General features: G+C 32.4%; 1 protein-coding gene across 4 annotated transcripts; it reads left to right on the top strand.

Moving 5' to 3' along the window:
- The first annotated feature begins 1,373 nt into the window (after positions 1 to 1,373).
- Positions 1,374 to 17,533, top strand: LOC129809758 (delta-like protein B). 4 transcript variants are annotated; one of them, XM_055859817.1, is made up of 7 exons: positions 1,374 to 1,671; positions 5,935 to 5,998; positions 6,356 to 6,582; positions 10,042 to 10,123; positions 10,499 to 10,590; positions 14,841 to 15,362; positions 17,114 to 17,533. In XM_055859817.1, the coding sequence occupies exons 1-7, from the start codon at positions 1,669 to 1,671 to the stop codon at positions 17,333 to 17,335; spliced, it is 1,212 nt and encodes a 403-aa protein (XP_055715792.1). In that variant the 5' UTR covers positions 1,374 to 1,668; the 3' UTR covers positions 17,336 to 17,533. The 4 variants fall into 4 exon arrangements, with proteins under 4 accessions (XP_055715792.1, XP_055715790.1, XP_055715791.1 ...); XM_055859815.1 differs by having other exon boundaries at positions 1,415 to 1,671; positions 5,935 to 6,139; XM_055859816.1 differs by having other exon boundaries at positions 1,467 to 1,671; positions 5,938 to 6,139.
- Positions 17,534 to 23,564: the final 6,031 nt, after the last annotated feature.

Below are 23,564 nucleotides of genomic sequence, written 5' to 3'. Positions count from 1 at the left end.
CCTTAAGATGTTTATTAATACTTAGCTGGGGAAAATAGGCTAGCAAGCCATCTTCAAGTTGAGCGGTAGGATTTACATCTCGAGAACGCGAAGATCAGATCGAAAGACTTAGAGATATCCTAAAAGCAGCTAAGATGGCGCTACTGAGATAGTGATATCGTCGGTTGCGGCTACCTCTGTCGTATCTGCATTTGTTTTGTATCTGCATTTGGTGCAAGCTACAATACAGACGTCCCCTCTTGCGTTAAATGCTGACACAAAAGAAATGCAGATACGACAGAGGTAGACGCAACCGACGATATCTCAACCAGTAAGTTAGGCTTCACAGAGGGACGGCCTGTCTATCTCTTGATCATCAGGTATGATAATAATTCGGTCAAAAACCTATAGGCAAGCCAGAAATAATGCATAGCTCAGTCCCTTCAGTTCGCATTAAGTGTACTTCAGAAAAATGTGTAGCTCGCATGAATTATATCCTAAGATGTAAATTGTGCGTGATGCATGATCTCTGCTCTTTATATCCAAAACAGTACTAATATCGCACTTCCAAAGTAAATCACAAAGTAATAGCATTAATTAAATGGTGTAAGCATTCAGCGAAATCTTAATCCACTTTGTCTGTTACCCCTTTTGTTTCGCAGAAAGCGCCTTCTTAAGTTGCTCTGCCAATAAAGCCACCCACTCTTCTATTGACAAATCAAAAATGTTGTGTCGCCTTTTTTGGGGTTACTATTAATAATAGCGATGATAATACAATTTTTATTTGTATTTGAATGAAAATGAAATTGAAATTTGATGTTTTTTTTGCGTTTTTCCTAATCAGGGGAGGATTTATTTAAGTGTTTCAACTTTTGATCATTTCTACGAAAAAGTAAATCAATTCTTTTTCCAATTTTTCGATAAAATTGCGAATCGATCGAGGGATAAAACGACCAAATACGATCAGAATTTCTCAATGTGATTTGATGAATTTGAGCTTTAAAAATCTTTTTAAAACATTTATTTATGGCTATTTGATTTTATGACAAAAAAAACATCTATCAAACAATATTTCGCCAGAGTTGAAGAAAAACTCGGCTCTGCTTTGTCAGTTGGCGCGCGTCTTGCGATTTTTCATCGATATTTGAAAAGGAAAGAAATATAAAAATTATTCAAATGGGAAAAGATATTGAGGCAGAAAAAACATAAACAAGCCTCTGATGGGTGGTACTTGAGATGTAAAAAACGGAAGAATTCCAACATCGCAAGCTTGACCTTAACCATCCTCCGTATTGTCTGCGCTTAGTTGATGAATTGAAAATCCAATCCTACTCGAAGAATAAATTATTCCTCAAATGTAACAGCAAGATTATGTGGCATAAACACATACTTATGTCTCCTTGATCTTGGCCATATGATCAGGCGTGTGTGAGACAAACCTGGGATGGATTAATTGGCTGGAGACTATAAAATCCGTGACATAATCGCGAGGGGACTCAGTTGAGGTGCTAATTTCAACAATTGCACAACTATTTCCAAGAAGTGTGGATTTTTCTTCTCGCGCTCCTCGTCCAAAGACGGTTTTCTGTGTTATTTGCTCAAAAGTTTGCTTTAAATACTCTTTAAAGAAGTGTTTCTGTGGAATATCACCGAGTACACAGGTGTAATTGCCTAAAGTTATTTCCAACAATGGTGAGTCTCTTTCAGCATCGTTTTCCTTTATGCGAGATAAAAGAGTGCTTTTGTGAACTTTTTTCGTTTATTTTTTTTTGTTTGCGAAAAATACGAATATTGTGTAATATGAATTGGTTTCAAGGTGAAGATCTCCCCCAAATTTGGATATATTTTGAAGCAGATTACGGAGTCAAGAGCTTACGAGGGGCCAATCAAGTGGAAAATTCAGTGCATGTTTGAAAGAAAGTGATCAAATAATGAAAAATCGTTTTCTCTTCAAAGATTTCAAAATATCTCTTATTTTAAAAGGCAAATATTTTGATATTGTGAGTTGCTCGAATTGAGTGATGAAAGATTTCAATTCCAAATTTGGATTGGAACTGGGTTAAATTCGGATTATGAAAGATAACACCTACACTGATCTTTGGATTATTTTAAGTTTCCGCAATGTGTTGATTTTTGATAAACCTATTAATTAACTATCTTTTGCTAAATGGTCGTGAAAATTTACGATAACAAATTTCTTTTTAGCAAAAACTTGATATGTTAATTATTATCGCTCATAAAAAGTTGCAACTTCTAGAATTGGTGGGTTATTAAATTCGACAAGTAAAAAATGATAAATAGGAATAAAAGAGCATTATAAATTTTAAATTTTTAAAAATTTAAATGTGTTTTTTTTTTAATTGAAAACGAAAAATATTATAGTAAGGTGGGGTAACTGGATCGTTTTCCGAAGAGTGCTACTTAAACGCTTGTTTTTGGACTGATGAAATTCTTTTTTACTTCTTCTAAATCCATAGAATTATTCACTGTTTCATTGAGAAATATAATATAAAAAAAATATCAAAAATATTAAAGAAAATTTATAAAATAATGATAATACTGAAATAAGTCAGTTAGTGCATACTAGGTCGCCTTTTCGCTAATTCACTTTTAATTAAACCTTTGGATTTAAAATATACTTTTTTTTCACAAGGAAAAAACAATAAATGTTTTCAATCAGCCAGCTATCATTAGCGAAAATATCACTGCTAGAAAATTTTTAGTGAAGAACCCAGGTAGCACAAGATTGAAATGAGTCGATTACACTCACTTATTTAATTGATAAAAATATTATTTTTGCTTTTTCTCAAACTTGAATAGTTAAAAATAATAGATAAAAATATTATTTTAAGTGGATTAGTCGTAAATGATCCAGATAGCGAAGCGCCCGAATTAGCACACTTGACTATATCCATCCCAGACATGGTTTTTTAAAGTGTTTTATTATCAATTTTACCTTATTTAATGATCAAAAATAGCATGTTTTGCTGAAGAAACTTCTAAAATTACTTGTAAAGTTCCTTTATTTATTTAAAAAATTTATGCTTGAGTTATTGATGTTCAAATGAAACTGATTTGTGAAAAATGTCGCTAAATCAAGCCCTATATCATTAAATCCCTTAAATTTCGAGATAAAAAACCTCAAAGGTTTAACTTAGAAATACTAAATATTAAAGATTTCCAATCCTAAGTGAAAAGCTAATTACGTTTTATTGTTTCCAGTATATTACCTCACAGAGTTTTTTATATTTAAAGATTTGAGAGGTCCTCTCGATCAGCTTTAAAATTAAAGAAAACTTAAAGATTTTAGACAGTTAGGTGTGATTCCTTCTAATCACACCTATTTTTTCAGTCTCTGGTCTTGTACAGTTTTTTTTACATAAGTTTCAAACCTATTGGTCATATGGCTCAACTTCTTTAAACCCAACCCTCATTTGGCTAAACTTTCGAAAACTTTTTGACTCCGAATTGGACATTGTGGGCAAATGAAATATGGATTAGATAAATAAAACAATCATTCAAATTGCATATTATTTAAGATATTGGAACTTCCAGAAGCTGGGCTCAACCTTTAATTTAAAGATTGTTTTGCATTTTAGTTGAAATATATAAATAAATTTGACACTTTAAAATTAAATATCTTTATTAAGGAACACGAATATGGCTTTAAATATCGTTGTAAAATTTAACAGTTTAAGATTTATGTCAAGGGGATTAAGGGGATTAAGGGGTGTATTTTGAATTTTTTAGGTTTTCATGGTTTTGATTTCGGAGATGTCCATAAAGAGGTTTTAAGAGCCTTTAAGAAACTGTGAAATTTCGAAATGTGTTTATAAGATTTGAAGTGAAAGTGTGATCAACTTTTGACTCAAAATTTGTATCTTTACTTTGCTCTCAATTATGAGAAATAATCCTTCACTCATTTGAGTTTTTTTTTGAGCTTTCTGAACCAAGCTTATATTGATTCCTCAATGTACTTGTACTGCTGCCCCTTCCTCGAACACTTCTAAACACGAAGAACGACAAAATAAGGAATGTCCACGAAAAAATCAAAAACAAAGTTAAAAAAACATAAAATTGAAAGTTCAGAAACTATTTTTCTTTTTTCTAACATTATGTAGTCCTGGGAAGAATTTTATCTAGGGCACGACTTAAGGTAAAAATTATAAATTATTCGCATATACGATCTACGATTAAATGGTTTCTGCCGTGTACTTGATGAGATGAATGAAATTGATTTTTAAAGTCTTTTTTTGTATTCTGCGATAAGGATTACTATTTCTAATTTTAAAATTTCTATTTGTTAAAGGGTTTTTTTTAACAAATCTGAACAAGTTTAAACGTTAATTTTAATACTTAATAACCAATTATCTAAATACAGAATCTCATTGTTTCGGAGTTATAGTCTGACTTTACAGATCCCTTTATCTTATAGATTAAAGGATTTTTCCATTTTAAAATGAAACAAAAATTATATTTAAATTGACGAAAATATTTGAAGGACTTAATTTTAAGGAATTATAGTTATTTTATTTTCCTCTTTTAAAGAACTCTTCAATATTACTTTCTTAAACTCTCTAAAGCAGACAGAGCTTAATCAATCAAGCTTTCTGGTCCGGTCAATGCTTAAAATTCTTATAATTTCCAAAAGTTTAATTTAGAAAAAATATGAGTATAACTGTGCTATCAGACTAGGATATTCGAATTGAAATTTTAAATTAAACTGTTCAATAAAATTTCGAGAATTACGTGAAAGCTATCTAACAAAGACATTTGCAAAAATTTACTCAATGCAAATGGTTACTCAAAAGTACACAAAATATTAATATTCTCAAAATACTAATTTCTCAAATTAGTATTTTCCTGGGCCAAGCATTACATTTTAATTAGTGAAAACCTATCAATTCAACTGATTTTCAAAGATTTTTGTTTTATGGACAACGATAAATTGTTGTTCTTTAAAAGATATTGATACACATAATATTAAAAATCGAATAAAGCACTTCTTCAATAAAATAAAAAAGTATCCTCACTCGACCGAGTTCGTCAACTCGACCGGTGGATCAATTTTCGAATGTTTGATGGATAATGTCGTCAATTATAATGATGAATAAGTGACCTATTAATGTTAGATCATACGCAAAATATTATATAGTAAATATAAATAAATCGAATAAATAAATCTACCGGACGAGATGAGGAACCAATCGAGTGAGGGCACTTTATCTTACACGTCTAGTGTTTTTTAGATTCGTGCTCAAAATTATAAAATAATAAACAATATTTTTTAGGCTGTCAATTACGTGCTAAGACTTTCTTTTAAAAGTTTGAGCTTAGATTACAATTCACTTTACGATCTATATTCCGATCGTAGATTTTTTGTAATTTCAAAAACAAAGTTACAAAAGAAAACCGTAAAATACAAAAAAAAAAAACAATTTTTAATAATTTAAAAAGAACATAAGTATCTTATAATCATAAATAATGATTAACCAAAATTAATTAATTAATTAACTTGTGAATATATTGTAAAACAAAATATTTGTAAAAAGTTGCTGGTTAAGGGTTTGTAAAAGTGTTTTCTCCTATTTAGAATAAAAATTAAATTAGTTTTGTTAAATAAGAAATTGTAAAAATTTGGGAAAGGTTTTTTTTCTGATAAATATTGCATAAAAAATTAAATAAGATGAAAAATTATTTTGACAAATTTTTAACAGTGCGGTAAACCTACCTCTATGATAGAATTTCAATTTGAAACTTAGCTAAAATCTCAAACTTAGAATTTCCATCTTGATTAGCCCCTCGAAGACAAACTGACTAGACGTTAACAGCGAAAGTGATTGATCCGGTTTAACTCGTTCATCTTGCAAACAAAAATGATTTGGAATTTGAAGTGTGGAATCTTCATCGTCTCGTCTCCAAATTTGTATTTTTTTTATTTGTAATGTTTTGCAGCAGACGCCTCTTGTGGTCGTGGCCCTGGGGGCATTTCTGATGCTAACACCGGGCTCCGTGCTAGGTAGGCAAACAGTTTATACGGATAGCCATGGCAATTCGTATTACCGATACTATGACCCCTACACCTACAACAACAACCCTTACTACAACTGGCGGCAACAGCGTGTGATAACTCGGGGATCGTACGATCAGGACCTCAATGGTGTGGATCACGATCACAACACACTTATCTTTTATCTATCTCTCAAATACTTAATACACGCACTTTCAGCTGCATCAGAGCACAAGCAAAACACCTCATTTTTCCTTTAAAAAAAAAAAAACAATTCGAATCACTTAGCGCTTTACGCTTCCTGATCCTTGATCCCAGATACCCTCGATCTCTGACATTTTGCTTGCTCTTTTTTCTGTCCTGGAGGACAAGGATGCGCGAGTAGACCCTGCGGGGTTGGAGCCCAGTGCCAAGAGGCAGCTGGAGGTCGCCCAGTGTGTTCATGTCCAGCAGGATACAGCGGAAATCCTCTGACGCAGTGCGTTCGGTTGGGATGCATTGATCATGGAGAGTGTGGATCTCACCAGGTTTGCAGGTCCGGAAGCTGCGTAAATCCCTGCGTTGGGACTTGTGGCACAAATGCCAATTGCGAGGTAAGTCATTGAAAATCCTCCAACGCATTTCTGTGACCTTAGTTCTCAATAGCGCATTCCAGCATTGTTGACTCATTTGCGTAAACAATGCGTGAAGTGTAATCAATTATTTTGCAATCTTGTTTACGACATTTAGTCAAAAATCTACAGGTTTTACACGTCTCATTAAGCTGAGAATCAATTTGAAATTAAGAGTTTTTTCTTTTTGAATATTTTGTATTTGTAATTTTTTTTTTTAACAATTTCTTCGTGATTTATATGTGCGTAGCATACCCACCCGACGTCTTCATTTTTCCAACAAAGGCTTTCTTTTAAAGTAAAATTGTGGAGAAATTTCTTTTACTCTTCATTTCCGATTTTATGACAAAAATATCCTTAAAAAAGTATTCTCTGACTTTGTAAAAGAAGAAAATGTTAAAAAAAAAATCTAAATAAAATTTTAAACAAAAGGAAACGAGAAGGAAAGTTACTAACAAGAGTCTAAAATAATAAATTACAAGATGGAAAATATATTTTGCCTAAAACTTACTTTTATGATATTATTTATATTATTTTGATAATATTTATTTATTTTTTTATTAATAAATCAATTTTTTTTAATTACTGTTAAATCTGTAATAGTTTTCGATGGTTTCGAAGGTTTCGAAGTTTAGAGTTTAGAAATCTTTTATGAAAAATCTTTTTGACAGCTCTATAACTGCTAAAATCGTTCAGAAAATATTGAAAATATTATAAACGCAATTTTAATTAGGTAAATTAAATTTATTGAATAAGAAACTTTAGAAGAAAAGTAAAAAAAAACTTATGAAATAAAAATCAAAAGAATTTCTTTTTTGGGATGTAAGGATGGTGCGACAGTATTATAAAAGTTTAGGATGATATAGTCAAGTTCCTCAAATTCGCACGTCATTTAAAAAAATGAACGTCATTATATGAGACTATACACTTTTAATTAGCAAAAAACCACTTAGAGATTTCTATACAGTTACTTCAGATAGTTACAGTACTTTTTTCATCGTTTGCTTGCTTCTTGAATGTTTTCTTTTGGCTTTTTCAGCCCATTATTATTGATTTTCTAATAGTATTCGGACCTGTTAAGGTCACTGACTACCATGAATTCTCAAGTGTCAGTATTTTCTTACAAATCTTCGTTATGATGTACTTCATTTTCATTTTATGAAATTATTTCCAGTAAATAACAAAAGAAAAATAGTTACATTTTTGAATTTGAGAAACTTGACTTTTCTTCGCATAACCTCTAAAAAAAAAATTTTAATTAAAGTATCGTCGTTCGAATTTAATCAGCTTGACTGTAATAATTAATGGTACCGAATTATGAAAGCTGAGCATTTCTTTAAGCCCTCGGTGGAACGTACGACATAAAAATCAAAATTTAGATTCTTTTTGATTTTCTCCATCTTATCATTCTACAACGCTTCCTGGATTATTGTCCTCTTCACCAAGCACAACAATCCTAGTACCACTATCCCCGAAATGACCGAAATCTTTGTAGAAGAATGAAACGGAAAAATTCAAGAAGAGTCTAGGTTTTCTATCCAGTGCCAGATGCGTCCAATAAGACCGAATTTGTTCCAAATTCAAAAAAAAGGACTTTATCTTAAATATCAAAATATTTAGAAAAATCCAAAGATAATTATTTTTTCAAATTGTTTAAAAGAAATCTATTTGAGGGTTGCGACTAAACTATTATAGAAAGAAGATCGACTGGTTTAATTTCAAACTTACCTAAACATCCAGCCCGAAGTTTCATAAGAAAAATTATATGACTATTTTTTGTTGTGTATTTAATTTGGCAATTGTTTGTTTTAATCCAATTTTTTTGTTATAAGCACCAATCAATTCTTACAAATATTTTCTCTTTTTATTTGCTTCGTTCGAAGATTGATCTCAAAAGTCACAGAGAAGACGTTTGTTTTCTACTTCTCGTTTTGTTCGCATGGTGTCCAAAGAACTTCCTGTTCGAATTTAAAAAACGGCTTGCTGATAACGCCATTCTGAGCGCTCACGGCAGCAGTTTCTCCAAAATAAAATGCCTTCGAAGATCGGTTTCGAATGCAAAAAAAAAACATTTCTACTACTCGTTTTCGGTCGCGTGGTGGCTGAAGTATTTCCTGTTCGAATTTCGAACTTGAGTGCCAAGATTAAGTAAATCAAAGCAACGAAGCTCATAATATTCCTGATCCCCATTGCAAAATCCTTTCATAATCGCTGACGAAGTCTTTTGGCAGTTGGCAGCTATTTAGTTAGAAATTAATTTTGAATTCTTCGAACATGAATAACATTTTACGTGAGTAAAGGAAAGTGTATGCACAGACAAGTAGAGTTTGACTTTTCTATGAAAAGGTAAATGGAAGTCTATTTGCACAAAATGTCGTTGATTTTCGAAATAAACGCATTTTCGAATTTTTAAACAAAAAATTTCGAACAAGGCGTGAAATATTTATGAAAGATCACACTCATAAGCTGGCAAAAGTTATTTAATGATTGTGAAGGGATTTCATGATGGGGGCAGGAATAGATAACGTCGTTGTTTTGTGTTTTTTTTCCTTCTGACAACAAAGTGAAGGTCGACGAGGTCGACACATTTCGACGTTTGAGTACTTCGAAATTCGAACATCAAGTACTTAAACCATCTCTCGGAATTATCAAGAATGTCCCTTTTTGGCTTTTAGAATACAGTAAACTCTCGCTAATTCGGTTCTTTTAAGATTGGGCTACTTTTTAATTCGGCTAAGTTAAGTTTGTTGACATTTTTCAAGTCTGATTATGATTATCAAATGAAGCAAATATTCTCAAATTTGACATGGTTTGTCGTAGCTACGATGCGATTTTGCATTATTAATGGAATTTCATGAGATTTCCAATAAATATGATTACATACACTTAATATGAGTATGCAGATGAACAAAAGATCGTTACATTTTAAAAACAGTTTGGCGCCCGAATTTCTCTCTAATTCGGGTGACATTTCGATTCCAAATGCCCGAATTTGAGCGAGTCTACTGTAAATCTTCGCATTTTTCTAGCTTTACTTGTAAATGGTAAGAGTTTATCTTTTAGCGGGGACACTATTGCAGAATAAAATTCCTGTTATGAGCACATTGAAAATGAATATTCAAATTGCAGAGCCATTGTTTGTAACTTATTTATTCAAAATAAGCGAACTATAAATTGTGTTTCTAAAACCAAATTGTTTGTTCACAATGAGAACGCAAATCAAACTTGTTCTCTGAAACTAAGAGAGCATTATCAATCGATTTTATACATCCCACAAAATGATAATTTGTAATCAATACGCACATCTGTAGAGAATGTACCCACCTCTGCGGACACCTTCACCGTCTTACAAAACCAATTAAAATCTTAATGAAATTTTCTCGCTCTAAATCGCCTTTTTTGGGCAATGAAACACCAGAAATCAATGCCTTCCTCTTCCAGGTTCGCAACCATGTGCCCGTCTGCAGCTGTCCAGCTGGCTACAAGGGCGATCCCTTCAGCTACTGTCGCCAGATGGATCCAGGTGAGTTACACCTGAATTCTAGTGCCCCTAATTGGCATCTCTCTCAGAGCCACTCCCGAGCCCACACACTCCTGTCCAAAGTGAGATGTTAATTGCAACCAGCAAACAATTGCGCTCGGCTCAATTACAATGCAATTAGTTTTCTAATCAATCCAGAGAGCATCGGAGACGCATAAAGTGCCTCGCGATGGCCCACATTTTCACCTTGATTTCTGTGTCATTTTTCTCTTGAATCTCCGTGAGAATCAAGAGCCTCCAAATGACAAAATTATGAGTTGTTTGTGGAAGAGAATGAGCATAGATTTTTTTTGTGGGCGGATTGGGTATTGAATAGGTTGAATGGACAAATAAGGCTTCCTTGATTTTCTCTTTCAGCCGAACTCTGCCATCCTTCTCCCTGTGGAGTCAACACGAAGTGTGATGTTATTGGAGGAACTCCCACTTGCACCTGCCTTCCAGGATTCTTTGTAAGTTATTGCTTAATTATTTTTTTTTTAATAGTGGACGGGATGCAAAAATTAGCATGAAAAAATCAATGAGAAAAAGTTTTATCTGGGATAAAAGTTTTATTTAATTTCTTTAAAGAATTTAGTTTGCGAAATATTTGTGAGAAATCCAAGAGGTAACTCATTCCCATTTTTTCTGACAAGGGTTTCTTGGTTTCTCGGGTTTCGTGATGCAGAAATTGGGTTTCACGGGTTTGGCGATGCAATTCTTGGGTTTCTAGGGTTTCGCGATGCAATTTTTGGGTTTCTAAGGTTTCGCGATGCAGAAACTGGGTTTCACGGGTTTAGAGATGCAATTCTTGGGTTTCTTGGGTTTCTCGGGTTTAGAGATGCAGAAAGTGGGTTTCTCGGTATTCGGGAAGCGTTTCTCGGACAATTGACAAGGGTTTCTCAATATGAGTTACCCTTGGAGAAATCTTTAATAATTTCTAAATTTAGATTACAAATGATCGTATAAAATTTAAATTTGCCGCGTTCTCAAAATTTGCAGTATTGATATTTATTTAAAAAAAAAGAAATTAGATTAGAATGATACTTATAAAATCCTTCAGCATTATTACTGACGCAAGTTTCTTTAATCTACATTATCTTATTTAAAAAAATGGGTCAATTGGTCAATTCAATTTTTTAAGGTTATCTTAAACCTAACCTTACAAAGTTTTTGCTTTGTTTTGCACGGAAAATTCTTTTACCGTGTCGTATAAATAAATTCTTCTTGTTCACTAATTTAGTCAGTTAAAAAAAAACAAACCTCAAAGTTCATTAATTTCAAAAATTATCGAATTTTAACCTATTCGAGTTATACACTTTATAAATATTTCTAGGTGTGTTCTATTATAGACTTACGACTTTTTCTTAAAGAAATTCTAGAATGACCTTTTCATCAAATAAGAAAATCAGACTTATTATCAAAAATAAAAATGCAATTGAACAGTTCCGATAAATTTTTGAGGTTAAAATTTACCAGATTTAGAAGAATAGCAAACAATAAAATAAAACTCTAAAGGGCATTTAAATTTAAACCCCCTCCATAAAGTTGTTAAATAGATAACAACTTTCGCGCTGAATTTTGCTTCCTCATTTATGCTTTGACTTTGAGGTTAAGTCTAACATAACCTCACATTCCTGAATAATTTCTTGGTGAAATGCATGATAACTGAAGATATCTGAATAATATCTAAAATTTTTGACCAGAATTTGTGTTAAAAAGTCGTAAAATCATGAATTATGATTTTTAAAAATTATTATATCAAAGGTGACATTGAAGATTCGGAGCTTAATAACCTCAATTTTGAAACAGATTGTTATCAAGAATATATATATTTTTAAAATTCTTGAGTCAAGAAACCATGAAAATTACCTTGGATATTTTAAATTTTGAAAAAGGATATACCTTAAAATTTAGGTTTTCAAAATTTCATTTTTTTGTAATAGTGAAAATTTCATTATTGTAATGTTGTTGTTCGTATCAAATTCGTATCAGGTCAATGTAATGTTTTTTTTTCATCCTGAAGTTTGGTGTAGTGCCCAAAGATGAAAGGTTAAATCTAACTTTGAGGGTTAATTCCAACATAACCTCACATTCCTGAATAAATTATTGGCTAAACATATTATAACTGCAAGGATCAGCTCAATAATTGAAATTTGTACTAAAATTTGTCACAAAGTCGCGAAATCATGCAACGCAATTTTTGAAAGTCATGTTTCAAAGATGACGTCAATCCTGAAAGCAAGACTATTGCTCTAGACACACTTACGACTTAAGCCGAGAGACGACTTATTGGAAAGTGATGGAATTGTAGTTTACCTATTATTTGTAATATAATTACTCTAAACCGTCTCTCGGCTGATCCTCAGGTCTGTCAAGGCCCTTAGACTAAACAATATTTAATTTCTTTTGTATTCATGAATAAAAAAAACAATTGTTTCGGCTCCAAACAGCTGAAATGCCGAAGCTAGAGGAAGAGAATAATCCGAATCCCGTCAGATTATTCCCTTGCTCTGGTGAGAACTTCCTGGGGAATTCTTCCACTGTTTGGACTGACTCTCGGCTGTTTTCACGGCCTCTAGTAACGGCTCTTTCGAGCCACCGGGCTTAAGGCAGTAATGTCCCCTTGTGTAGGCTACCCCCGGGGGTGCCTCGAGAGAGTTTTAACCAAGGTTAGAAATAAATTTCCAACCTTGCAGTCCGGCAAATGAATGCCTCTAGGGAAAAATTCCTCCAGAAATATTCTCAAAGCCTGCCCTAGGTCTTAAGGCTTCTTGAAGAGAAGCCGCTGTTTCCTGGCAGTAGGGAGCCAATTGGCCGCTGGTAATCCTTAGGCAATAGGATGCCGCTGGTCTTGGGCCAAAAGGGAGATGCGATTTCTCTGGAACAAGCACTCTCGTGCTGCTAGAAGTGAAACTCAGGAATCTCTATCGCAATCTGATTTATTTAACAAAAATTAACCCTATTTATACAAAATCATTTTTACCCCACTTAATTACTAAGGTGAACTTCGTGAACCCATAATGCGTCATTGCAAAATTGCACATTCTTTATTTTGCTGACGAAAAAATGCTGATCAAGAAGTGAATGAACGGGTGTCATTAGCACTAAGCATAATTACCTACTTTCAATAAGAATTTGGCAATTTTCAATCTCTAATATCATAGAAACTACTTGTTAGAATGGTAGCAAATTGATATCAGATAAAGTTAAGGATATAGAAAATAGGATGGTAAAAGTTTAGGATCGTTTAGCATCCTAGTTTCTTCAATATTTGCCGTTAAAGTGAGGCTTGTTTTGTATACTTCGTAAAATGACTCGATTTAGCCAAAACTAAAATCTGTATATTAGTTAAACTATTCGTCTCTAATTGAAATGACGGAACATTCCTAGTAGTAAAAGTATCTAAAAATAGTGTAGTAGTCCTTAAATCCTTTAAGGATAAGTCATTGACTTAAAACGTAGGGGTAACGAAAACCCTTGTAAAGTCTTGGTGAAACCAAAACTTTCCAACTTTTGTGTTGAATTATTCGTATCCTTTTTAGGATGTGAGTACTTATGATGAATATCCTGGCGATTTAACTATGCAAAAGTAGTTCGATATGAATTAAAACCCATTATTATCCCTCAAAGATTAAGAAATCCTAATTTGAAAATAATTTGTATAAGGTGCATGTTCATCTTGAACAACCATGAAAACTTTATTCTTACTTGCAATTTATGAAGAGGCTGCCTTAAAATGTAGGTTTTCAAAACATTTTTTTTAAATAGTGAAAATTTAGGTTAGGTCTTACCTAACCTAGTAATAGACTACCTAAAGATTTTAATATTTTGAATATTTAAAAAAATTATGGTGCTGAATGTACCTGTAAAAATAGTAAATTGTGGAATCACCTTCTGGCACCGTAAAATATCCCATTTCAGGAGCTCCCATTTCAATTGGTACCGGTGGTGCTTTGCTTCACTGGATCCGACTATTCAAGCACTTTGTCCCTTACGGGTAGTCTTTGTGAGAGTCCGATCATTCTATCGATAACCGTGTTAGGGTATAGAAGTGTAAATTGGAGAGGTAGAGAGCGTGACATAGCCTACTCGGATAGTAGGCTATAAAGTCGCCTACCTGTCAGGTTCATGAACGCCCAGTGTTTTTAATAATAAATTAATTATGGTCACGACAAAATGTACGAAATATATTTCATCTGAACAACTTTGAAGGTTTCGCAGGTTTCGTAAAATCCAAAGAAAATCAGAAGGTCTTGCGGAACCTGAAAAATGTTTTGCAAAACTTGAACTCGATAACAAATTTTGAAAAGAAACCCGTAAATCTCGAGTAAATTGAGAAATATTTCATGAAATGAGAACAAAAAGACAGAAAAACGTTCTAAAGGGACTTCGAAATAAAAACTAAAAAAATTTAACATTAGAAACCTGCTAATTTTGGAAACAAAAACATGTTTCGAGAAACTTGAGAAATCTTCCAAGGTTTCTCGAAACTTGAAAAGCTACTAAAGGCTAGAACAACTCTCATAAACCTTGTAAAAATTTTGCAAAATCCAGGAAACCTTCGAAAAGTATCCCAAAACTCAAGAAACAAGAATCCCTTGTCAGTTAGATGTTAGAATGAGCCACCTTTTGATGAATTCTCAAAAAATAAAGACCAAATACGAATTCTGATCACGTCGGCATTTAATCAAAGCGCTAAAAGTGAAAGTGTCTCTTCCAGGGTAATCCATTGACCGGCTGTCGCCATGAATGTGAACAAGACGGCCACTGCTCAAACACTGAATACTGTTCGGACTTCAAGTGCGTCTCGGCTTGCAAACAGTGCGGCCAGGGAGCCTCTTGCTCACGTTCTACCAACCACAGAGCTGTCTGCGAGTGTCCCAAGGGCTATATCGGCAGCCCCTACACTGAATGCCGCCCAGAATGCCTCGGTGACAGGGACTGTCCCCAGGGCAGACCAGCCTGCATCTACGGCATTTGCAAGAACCCCTGCGAAGGAGCCTGTGGTGTCAATGCTGATTGCAATCTCCGTGGATTGACTCCAATCTGCAGCTGCCCGAGAGACATGACTGGAGATCCTTTCGTATCCTGCAGACCTTTCACCAAGGAAGATCTCTGTATTCCCAATCCATGTGGTCAGAATGCTCAGTGCACTCCAGGGTACGACAATACCAACAGGGAAAGGCCAGTTTGCACCTGCCTTCCAGGATACACTGGAAATGCTCTCACATACTGCACAAGGGTAAGCTCAAAACCTATTTGAATGTTTATCCTTTAAATTTGCAGTTTAATTTTGGTATATACTAGAGAAGTTTAAAAATTTATAGTATTTTTTCCAGTGTATGAAAATATCATGAAATTTTGAAAAATTTAGAATTAATGAAAAGGAATTTTCGTAACATGATACTTTAATTATTTCGTATTCTTTTTTGAAATTTTGAATGAATTAAAAATTTTGAATAAATATAAAAGAAATAGTTAAATAAAGCTATTTTCTAGTTTGCGAATGCATTTCAGAAAACTACATTTTAAAATTTCGAAAACTTTTAAGAAATTTGGAAACTTAAATACGTTTTTCATTAATTTATGAAATTTTCCGAAATTTTGAATAAATAGAATTAAAAAAAAACCTTAATCGCGTTCATGGTTTGTAAAAGAATTTCTGGAAACTAATTTCAAAATTTCAGAAACTTTTAAAATTTTAGAAAGCTTAATAGAGTTTTCATTAACTTCCATGATTTTTTTTTTTGAAATTTTGAATGAATGAAGAGGAAATACGGAAAATACTTAAATTACGTTCTTTTCTAGTTTGTAAATTAATTTCAGAAAACTTTATTTAAAAATTTCGGTAGCTTCCAAGATATTTTGGAAATTTTAATACATTTTTTCGTAAAGTTCTATTAAATTTTTTACCATTTTGAATAAATAAAAAGGATATTCTTAAACTACGTTCTGTTTTGGTTTGATAATGAATTTCAGAAAATAACGCTTGAAAATTTTAGAAACCTCCAAGAAATTTTGGAAATTTCATTATATTTTTCATGAACTTACATGTAATTTTCTGAAATTTTGAATTAATAAAAACGACATACTTCAACTTCTCTGGTTTGTTAATAAAGTACAGAAAAATTAATTTCAAAATTTCGGACATTCCAAGAAATTTTGGAAACTTTAATGCATATTTCACGAACTTCCATGAAATTTTCTGAAATTTTGAATGAATAAAAGGAAAATAACTAAATTACGTTCTTTTTTTGGTTTGTAAATTAATTTCAGAAAACTTCAGTTCAAAACTTCAGACATTTTTAAGAGATTGTGGGAACCTCAAAGCATTTTTCATGAAATTCCATGAAATTTTCTGAAATTTTGAAGAATTAAAAAGGAAATACGTAGATTACTTTCTTATTTGGATTGCAAACGAATTTTAAAAATTTGCATTTCAAAATTTCGGATATTCCAAGAAGTTTTGGACACCTTAGTACATGTTTAGTGAACTTCTGAAACTTTGGAAATTTCCAAGCAATTTTGAAAATCTCAATGCAATTTTCTTGAACTGTAATGAAATTTCCTGAAAAGTTGAGCAAATATAAAAGAAATACCTGTATCACGTTCTTTTTTCATTTAAAAATTAAACTTTTTTAAAGAAAACTTCTACAATTAATTAACTTTAATTAATAATTAATGTTTTTTGCACATTAGCTCTCAATGTTTCAGAAACTTTTGAAATTTTACAAAATATAATATTTTAAGTCTTCAAATTTAGTTAATAAAAGCTTTTTAACTTAGGTTTCAATATTTCAGAAATTTTCACGAAATTTTATATAAATATTGTCGCATTTCTATCAAAGTAAATTTGGTTTGCTTTAATTTCCTAAAAATTAGTTCTGTATTTTTCAGAAATTTCATGAAATTTTGATAAAGGTTACATAATTTCATTGAAAATTTAGTGAAATTTTCGTTTTTTGTAAAAGAAATATTGCCTTTTGTTCTTAGGGAGAATGCCAGAGTGACAGTGAGTGTCCTGACCATCGGGCCTGCCTTGCCTACCAATGCGTCGATCCGTGCGTGAATCAGTGCGGTGTGGGCGCCGAATGCCATGCTAAGCGTCACGTTGCCGTTTGCACTTGTCCCACCGGCACCACCGGAGACGCCCTGGTGTCCTGCCGTCAGTCCCGCAGCTACCCCGTGGCTCGGTATTACAAGAAGAAGAAGTAACCTCGAACGCTGCCTCCGGGAATCACCCAAAATACTCACACAAAAATTGACTTTGTATTTTTTTCTAAATCCAAGCACTTCCAAGTGAAAAATTTCCCAATAAAAACGATCTTAATATTCCGGACGATAAATAAATGGAAAGATTTTTGGGGTAAATATGTATATAAATATATATTTTCTCAATTTTCGTTACACAAATTGTTTTTATTTTCTTTTACTCTATATCGGTTGGTAAGAATTTTTCCTTCATTTTCTTCGTCCACAGAGAAAAGGGGGCTCAAAAATGAACGTGAAATAATTTAGGCAAATTATGTATACTATTATCTAAATTGTCTTCAATAACTTATGCACTAGTTCCTTTCTTGTTTCATCTCACAAACGGATTAATTATATGTTTTTCTTCTCATCTGATACAATAATTTTCAATTTGATTGCAATCTACACGCTATGCTACAGCGAAAATTGAATCAATTTAATGCTAACTAATATTAATTTGATGAGGGGGAGACAAAAAAAAACTGTTGGCAAATGATTCATTGCATAATTAGATAAATTATTTTTTCTCTAAATCTCTCGCTATTTTGGCTAAGTTCTTTGTTTTACAATAAAACAGAAACACTGAGACATTCATTTAAAAAAAAAAGTTTAAAAACATTACCAAAAAAAAGTCACTGGAAGTCCTATTTTTATTTTATTTTGGAAGATATTTTGTATTTACTTTTAGAGTTAAGTAAAATTCCAACTCCTTTGCCAAGACACATGAAACCTCGATATTACTCTTTTGTTGGTCACTGAAAAAATCCATCTATTATAAAATTCCACGGGAAAGTAACGCACAGTTTTTCCTGTTAACGTTTCTGCTTTACATTCTAATCGATGATTTAGTGTGTGTTTCGTTCTGTGACGAGTTTAAAACTCTACTTTTCATTGTTCACTTTCGAGAGCAAGAGATGGAAAAAATATGTTTTCCATAGCTGAGTAATGTGGAGCAATTTTCCAAGGTACTTTGAGAGGTATACAGAGTTGTTTACGTTGCTTTAATGACGTCTATTGTCAGTTAAAAATTCAAATTTTATCAGTAAAATTTTCTCATTTGTTCGTAAATGTTTGTTTTCCTGTCGAACATTTTACGAACATTTACGAACAAATGACAAAATTTTACGAACATTTTTTTGTGTGTTTACAAACATTTACGAACAAATGTTTGTAAAAGTACAAAAAATGCTCGTCAAGTGATTATGTTACGAACAATGTTTGTGAAAAAAGAACAAACTTTTACGAACTTGTTTGTGGGTTATACGATTCACGAGCATTTTGTAACTCCCCCATAGGAATTCACAAACATTTACGAACGTTTTTACAAAATATTTTTTTCTATGTGGGATCTCTGGTCTGAAGACCGCTTTAGTCTTTCGCACTTTTCTTCTTCTTCTTTTGAACATTACACCAAATAAAAAAATAGGCCCTCAAGTCTGGTTGAACTTTGACGTTCTCTGAAAAAAATATCTCGTAAATAATCTCGTAAAAAATTTGTAAAACAAGTCAATTTATATAGAAAAATAACAAAATGTTTGGCTACCCCTGTCGCCATAGGGATTCTCGTAAAATCTTTTCATTTTCAACAAGATTTCTTGTTAAAACCGAATCCACCAAAATTAATTAACAAAATTCTTGTAAAATTTTTCTCAAAATCTGGTTTTCATGGGAATTTCTCAATAGATGGCGTTGCAAAATATATCGTTCTCTCTTTCATTTTTATCCCTTTCTCTCAAAATGGTCTTTGGAATATTTTCTGTCAAATTGTTTATCAATTTGGGGGATATAATAATCACGATTTTCACGCTTTTTGTTATATATAGCAATTATGCGCCGGTACGCTGTCTGCAGGAAATGGTTAAATAGGACTTTAGAGACCATTTCCGACTACAAAATCGTCATTATTTGGTGAATAAAAAAATGAATACTGACAAAACTTTTACAAGATTTTGTATATTATTAGTAAAAAATGTGCAGTATCCGGTATCAACAAGATATCTTGTCCAAAATGAAAAGATTATACAAAAATTCCTATGGCGACAGGGGTCGCCAAACATCTCGTTACTTTTCTATATGGGGCAACGAGATTTTACAAAACTTTTACGAGCGATTTTTATCAGAGTTGAATAATTCAAGATGGCTATTTAACCGGTGAAAATGTCTAAGGATAAAATGTTCATATGAAATACTTCAAAACTGCATTCAAATTAGTTGTCCAATTTCGAGACCGAAAAAGTGGAATAAACTTATGTAAATCTTTTGAGAACGAAAGAGAAATGAATTTTGACTTTATGAAATTTTCCTGATTTAAAAGGTGTGCCGGAGCCATTGGTAATTTATTGTGATCAGTAATGCCTCTAGCAGACCTTTTAGATCAGGAAAATTTCATGAAATCACAATTTAAAAAAAAAAAACAGCAGTCAAATCTAAATTCGATTTCTTCAGATATTCAAAAGAAGAAGAGTTCTGATAATTTTGATTTCGTGAAACTTTCCTGATCTAAATAATCAAATTTGTCTCAGTAAAAAAATAATAATGGCGGTGGCACACCTTTTCAATTGAGTGAAATTGAAATTGATTCTTATTTAACTTAAAAAATTGAAATTTTTTCTTATTAATAATAACGCCCCTAGCGGTGGTTTTATGAACTTGCGATGTTAGAACGGGAAATGGCTTTTCGCGAGAGATTTTCAAAATGCCTTCTTTTGAACATCACACCAAATTAAATTTAGTTCAGTCCAATTTTGAGTCAGAAAGAATGAGATAGTCTTATTCCAATCTTTTGAGAAAGAAAGGGACGCGAATTTTGATTTCATGAAATTTTACCGACCTAAAAGGTGTACCGGAGGCATTAAGTAAAGATATTCAAATGGTAATTAAATAAACTGAGATTGTAAAGAATCTCAGCCATCTCAGCTAACTGTAATTTCGATCAGTGAAAGAAATCAATTTTTATGGCGCTGACACACCTTTTCAATTGAGTGAAATTCAATCGATTGAAATTTGACTTCTTACTATTTCAAACAAAAATAAGATATATTTGAATCGTTCTGTCAAATGAAAATTGGAATTTCAATTTCATTTTCAATTTCAATTTTCATTTGACAGAAAGGGACAGTTACATCTGATTTTAGTTTGCTAAATTTGCTAAATTTTGGTTTTGGTTTCGTCTCGATGAGCACTTTCAGATGGAAGTTCAAAAAGTCTCCACAGATGGCACTGCGATAGCGTCAAAATTTATCAAAATTAAAACTCATTTTTTTCTCAAAAACGCCATTGCGCAAGTTAATTAAATTTTAGTGTTGTAGTCTAGCCTATGAAGTTTCCAAAAAGTGGCCTGGGTTCGCTGTTGTTACAATAGAACCGGTAATATGAGGGCTCAAAGTTCACAAAATTCAAAATCTCATATCTCCAGTTGCATTTGACTGATTTTGACAAGGACAAGTGATAGCGCAAATTAAAGGTCTTGCGAAGCGCTACAACTTTCTAAAACATTTTAACTTCGTAGAACCAACGCTAGGGGCGCTACAGTCGAGAAACTAATTTTCATATAGCATAAACTGAATTATCTCGACTTTTGTTTAATCTGATTCCAAATTGCTGTATAATATCTTTTATCTTTAGTTGCAAATCGAGTCTGCATGCAAACTGAGTTTGCTCATGTAAGATGCTCATAAGAATCTGACCTACAATAAGATAATCTGGGCTTATCACTAGCTTCAATACACTGGGCTCTCTGATATTCAGCAGGACCGAAAATGACAGATAAAAACGGGGAAGGTTTTTCGACTTTTTCGTGTGTTTAACACCTGTCACGCGAATATCGGAGAGCTGTGTATTCTCACGTCAAAAATTCATTTTAAAAAACACGTTAAAATTCACATTTTAAAAGTTAATCTATATCCAGTGAACACCAAATGCTAACCGATTTCAATTCAGCTGAAAACATATGTATTTTCAGCTGAATTTTGCTAATCTTAAAATGATTTTTGCGAGGCAGTACCATTTCCATATATTTTGTTAGCGTTTTTTGTCAGAGAATTGCTGACCGGTCAGCATATTTTTGCTGACTGTTTCAGCAAAAGTATGCTGACAACGCTGTATGCTGAAAACGTTGGATACACAGCGAACACAGCTAGCTGAAAAGAACAGCGTTTTCAGCATATTTTTGCTGAATCTAACAGCAAAAATATACTGTTTTAAGGTTAGCAGAATTCAGCTGAAAATGCATATGTTTTCAGCTGAATTGAAATCGGTACACTGAGAGAAATCCGAAAAAGTTAAAATAACATTCCGGAAATGTTTATTTTACCCTGCAGTATTGATCCGAAATCTGCGTAAACATTATGCTTTTTAGGTGTATTATGGGTTAAAGTTGCCCTTCTTTCATGTTGATTTTACCCTCAAAAGGCGTAAAATGAACATTAAAAAATGTTGATATATTTTTACACCCAAAAAGTGTTAAAGTAATGACGAAAAAAAAGTTAATCGCAGCCTCTTTTTTTCTCAGTGCAGGTGTATTAGGGGTTTAAGTTACCCTTTTTCATGTTAATTTTACCCTTAAAAAGGTGTAAAATTAACATTAAAAAATGTTGATATATTTTTACACCTAAAAAGTGTTGAAGTTATGAGGAGAAAAAGTTAATCGCACCCTCTTTTTCCTCAGTGTAATTTTTCATTTAATAAAGGCATTTTTTTAAAATATTTTTTGAAAGATTTTTTTTTATTGTAGAATTTACTTGATTTTCAAAAATAAAATGAAATTTTATAGAAAATCAACGTAATTTATCTCGAAAAATCGCTCACGAAAAAAAAAACGATTTAAAATCATTTTGTCTATTGTAAACAACTGTATGCTCCCAAAGTACCTTGTCAATTTTCCCTATTTACATTTTCTATTATTTGATACAGATTTGTGGCGGTAGAGAGAAGCCTAGTGATTATTATTATTTTTTTTTAGTCTGCTTTACAAAAATCACAAACACTCAATCATTCGCAACATTCGCTGATATGATTTTCTCATTTCTTTTGCCAAGTGGCCGCAAACGAAAGAAACAATTCGCAGTAAAGAAGATGTATCTTCGTCCTCGACTCACTTAGATCTCTCTCTCTTAATTGTATGCCTACAGTCCGATGCTTATTTACACAGTTAATTCACGAATTTGATTAGTTTTGATAATATCTTCAAGAATAGGAATTATTGCTACATCTCCTAAATAGCTCTTACGTGTGTATTTTATTTCTTCACCAGTTTCTTCATTTTCTTTCTTGTTGAATTATTTGGCTTTTCTTCACATTCTTTCCACGATTTCCACTTTGTGTTTTTCTTGATTTGTTTTCTTATGTTTTTTTTATACTTTATTGAAAAGAGGGAGAGAGAATATTTTAAAGGCAACGACTTCTTGAACACTTTGGAAGAATATCCCTATAACCCGGTGTTTTGCAAAGTTCCACTTCCACAGACAATTCCATGGAATTCCTCCGTCATTCCGAATTCACAAAAAATTATTCTTGTTTAATTAAAATCCATAAACAAAAATTGAAAAGCAATCTCGGTGACTGTTTTGTAGTGCTTCCAGATTTTAAAGTCAAAATGTTTTTTTCTTAATTTTATTTTTGGTTGATTGTTAACTTATACATTTAATTTTTTTGAGGTTATGTAAAACCTTTTGTCCAACCCTTTGTTCTTTCAGATTTTAAAGTCAAAATGTTTTTTTTGTTTTATTTTGGTTGATTGTTAAGTTATAGTAATTTTTTAGGTTATGTAAAACCTTTTCTCCAAATGATATGTATTTGCAATTGCAAATTTTCCTCTTGGAAAATCTTCATAGAATATGAGACTTGACTTAATTGAGAATAATGCGAATAATGGACTAAATATTTAAAATAAAATCTTGACGATAATGCTAAATTGAAAGTAAAGTTTTGACAATTATCAGAAACATTATTGTCAAAACTTTGAAAGAAAACAATTTCCCCGTCAATACTGAGACAAATCTGAAATATTTAACTCAAATATTAACAATGCAATAGGCAGATGACCTCTTTTTGGGTGCGTTATGCCGAAAAGAGACACAGGTTGATCCTGGAGAATACTTAGTTCGAAAAATTTGGCTGTAAAGGATCAGCCCAAACTATCATACACTGAGGATTAAGGATTAAGGATTAGGGTTTCCAGCGTAAATTTATATTA

This window comes from Phlebotomus papatasi, chromosome 1 (genome assembly GCF_024763615.1).
Source record: "Phlebotomus papatasi isolate M1 chromosome 1, Ppap_2.1, whole genome shotgun sequence".
Classification (NCBI taxonomy): Eukaryota; Metazoa; Arthropoda; class Insecta; order Diptera; family Psychodidae; genus Phlebotomus; species Phlebotomus papatasi.
Note: the sequence above shows the minus strand (reverse complement) of the source record. Positions and strands in the feature narration are given on the sequence as shown.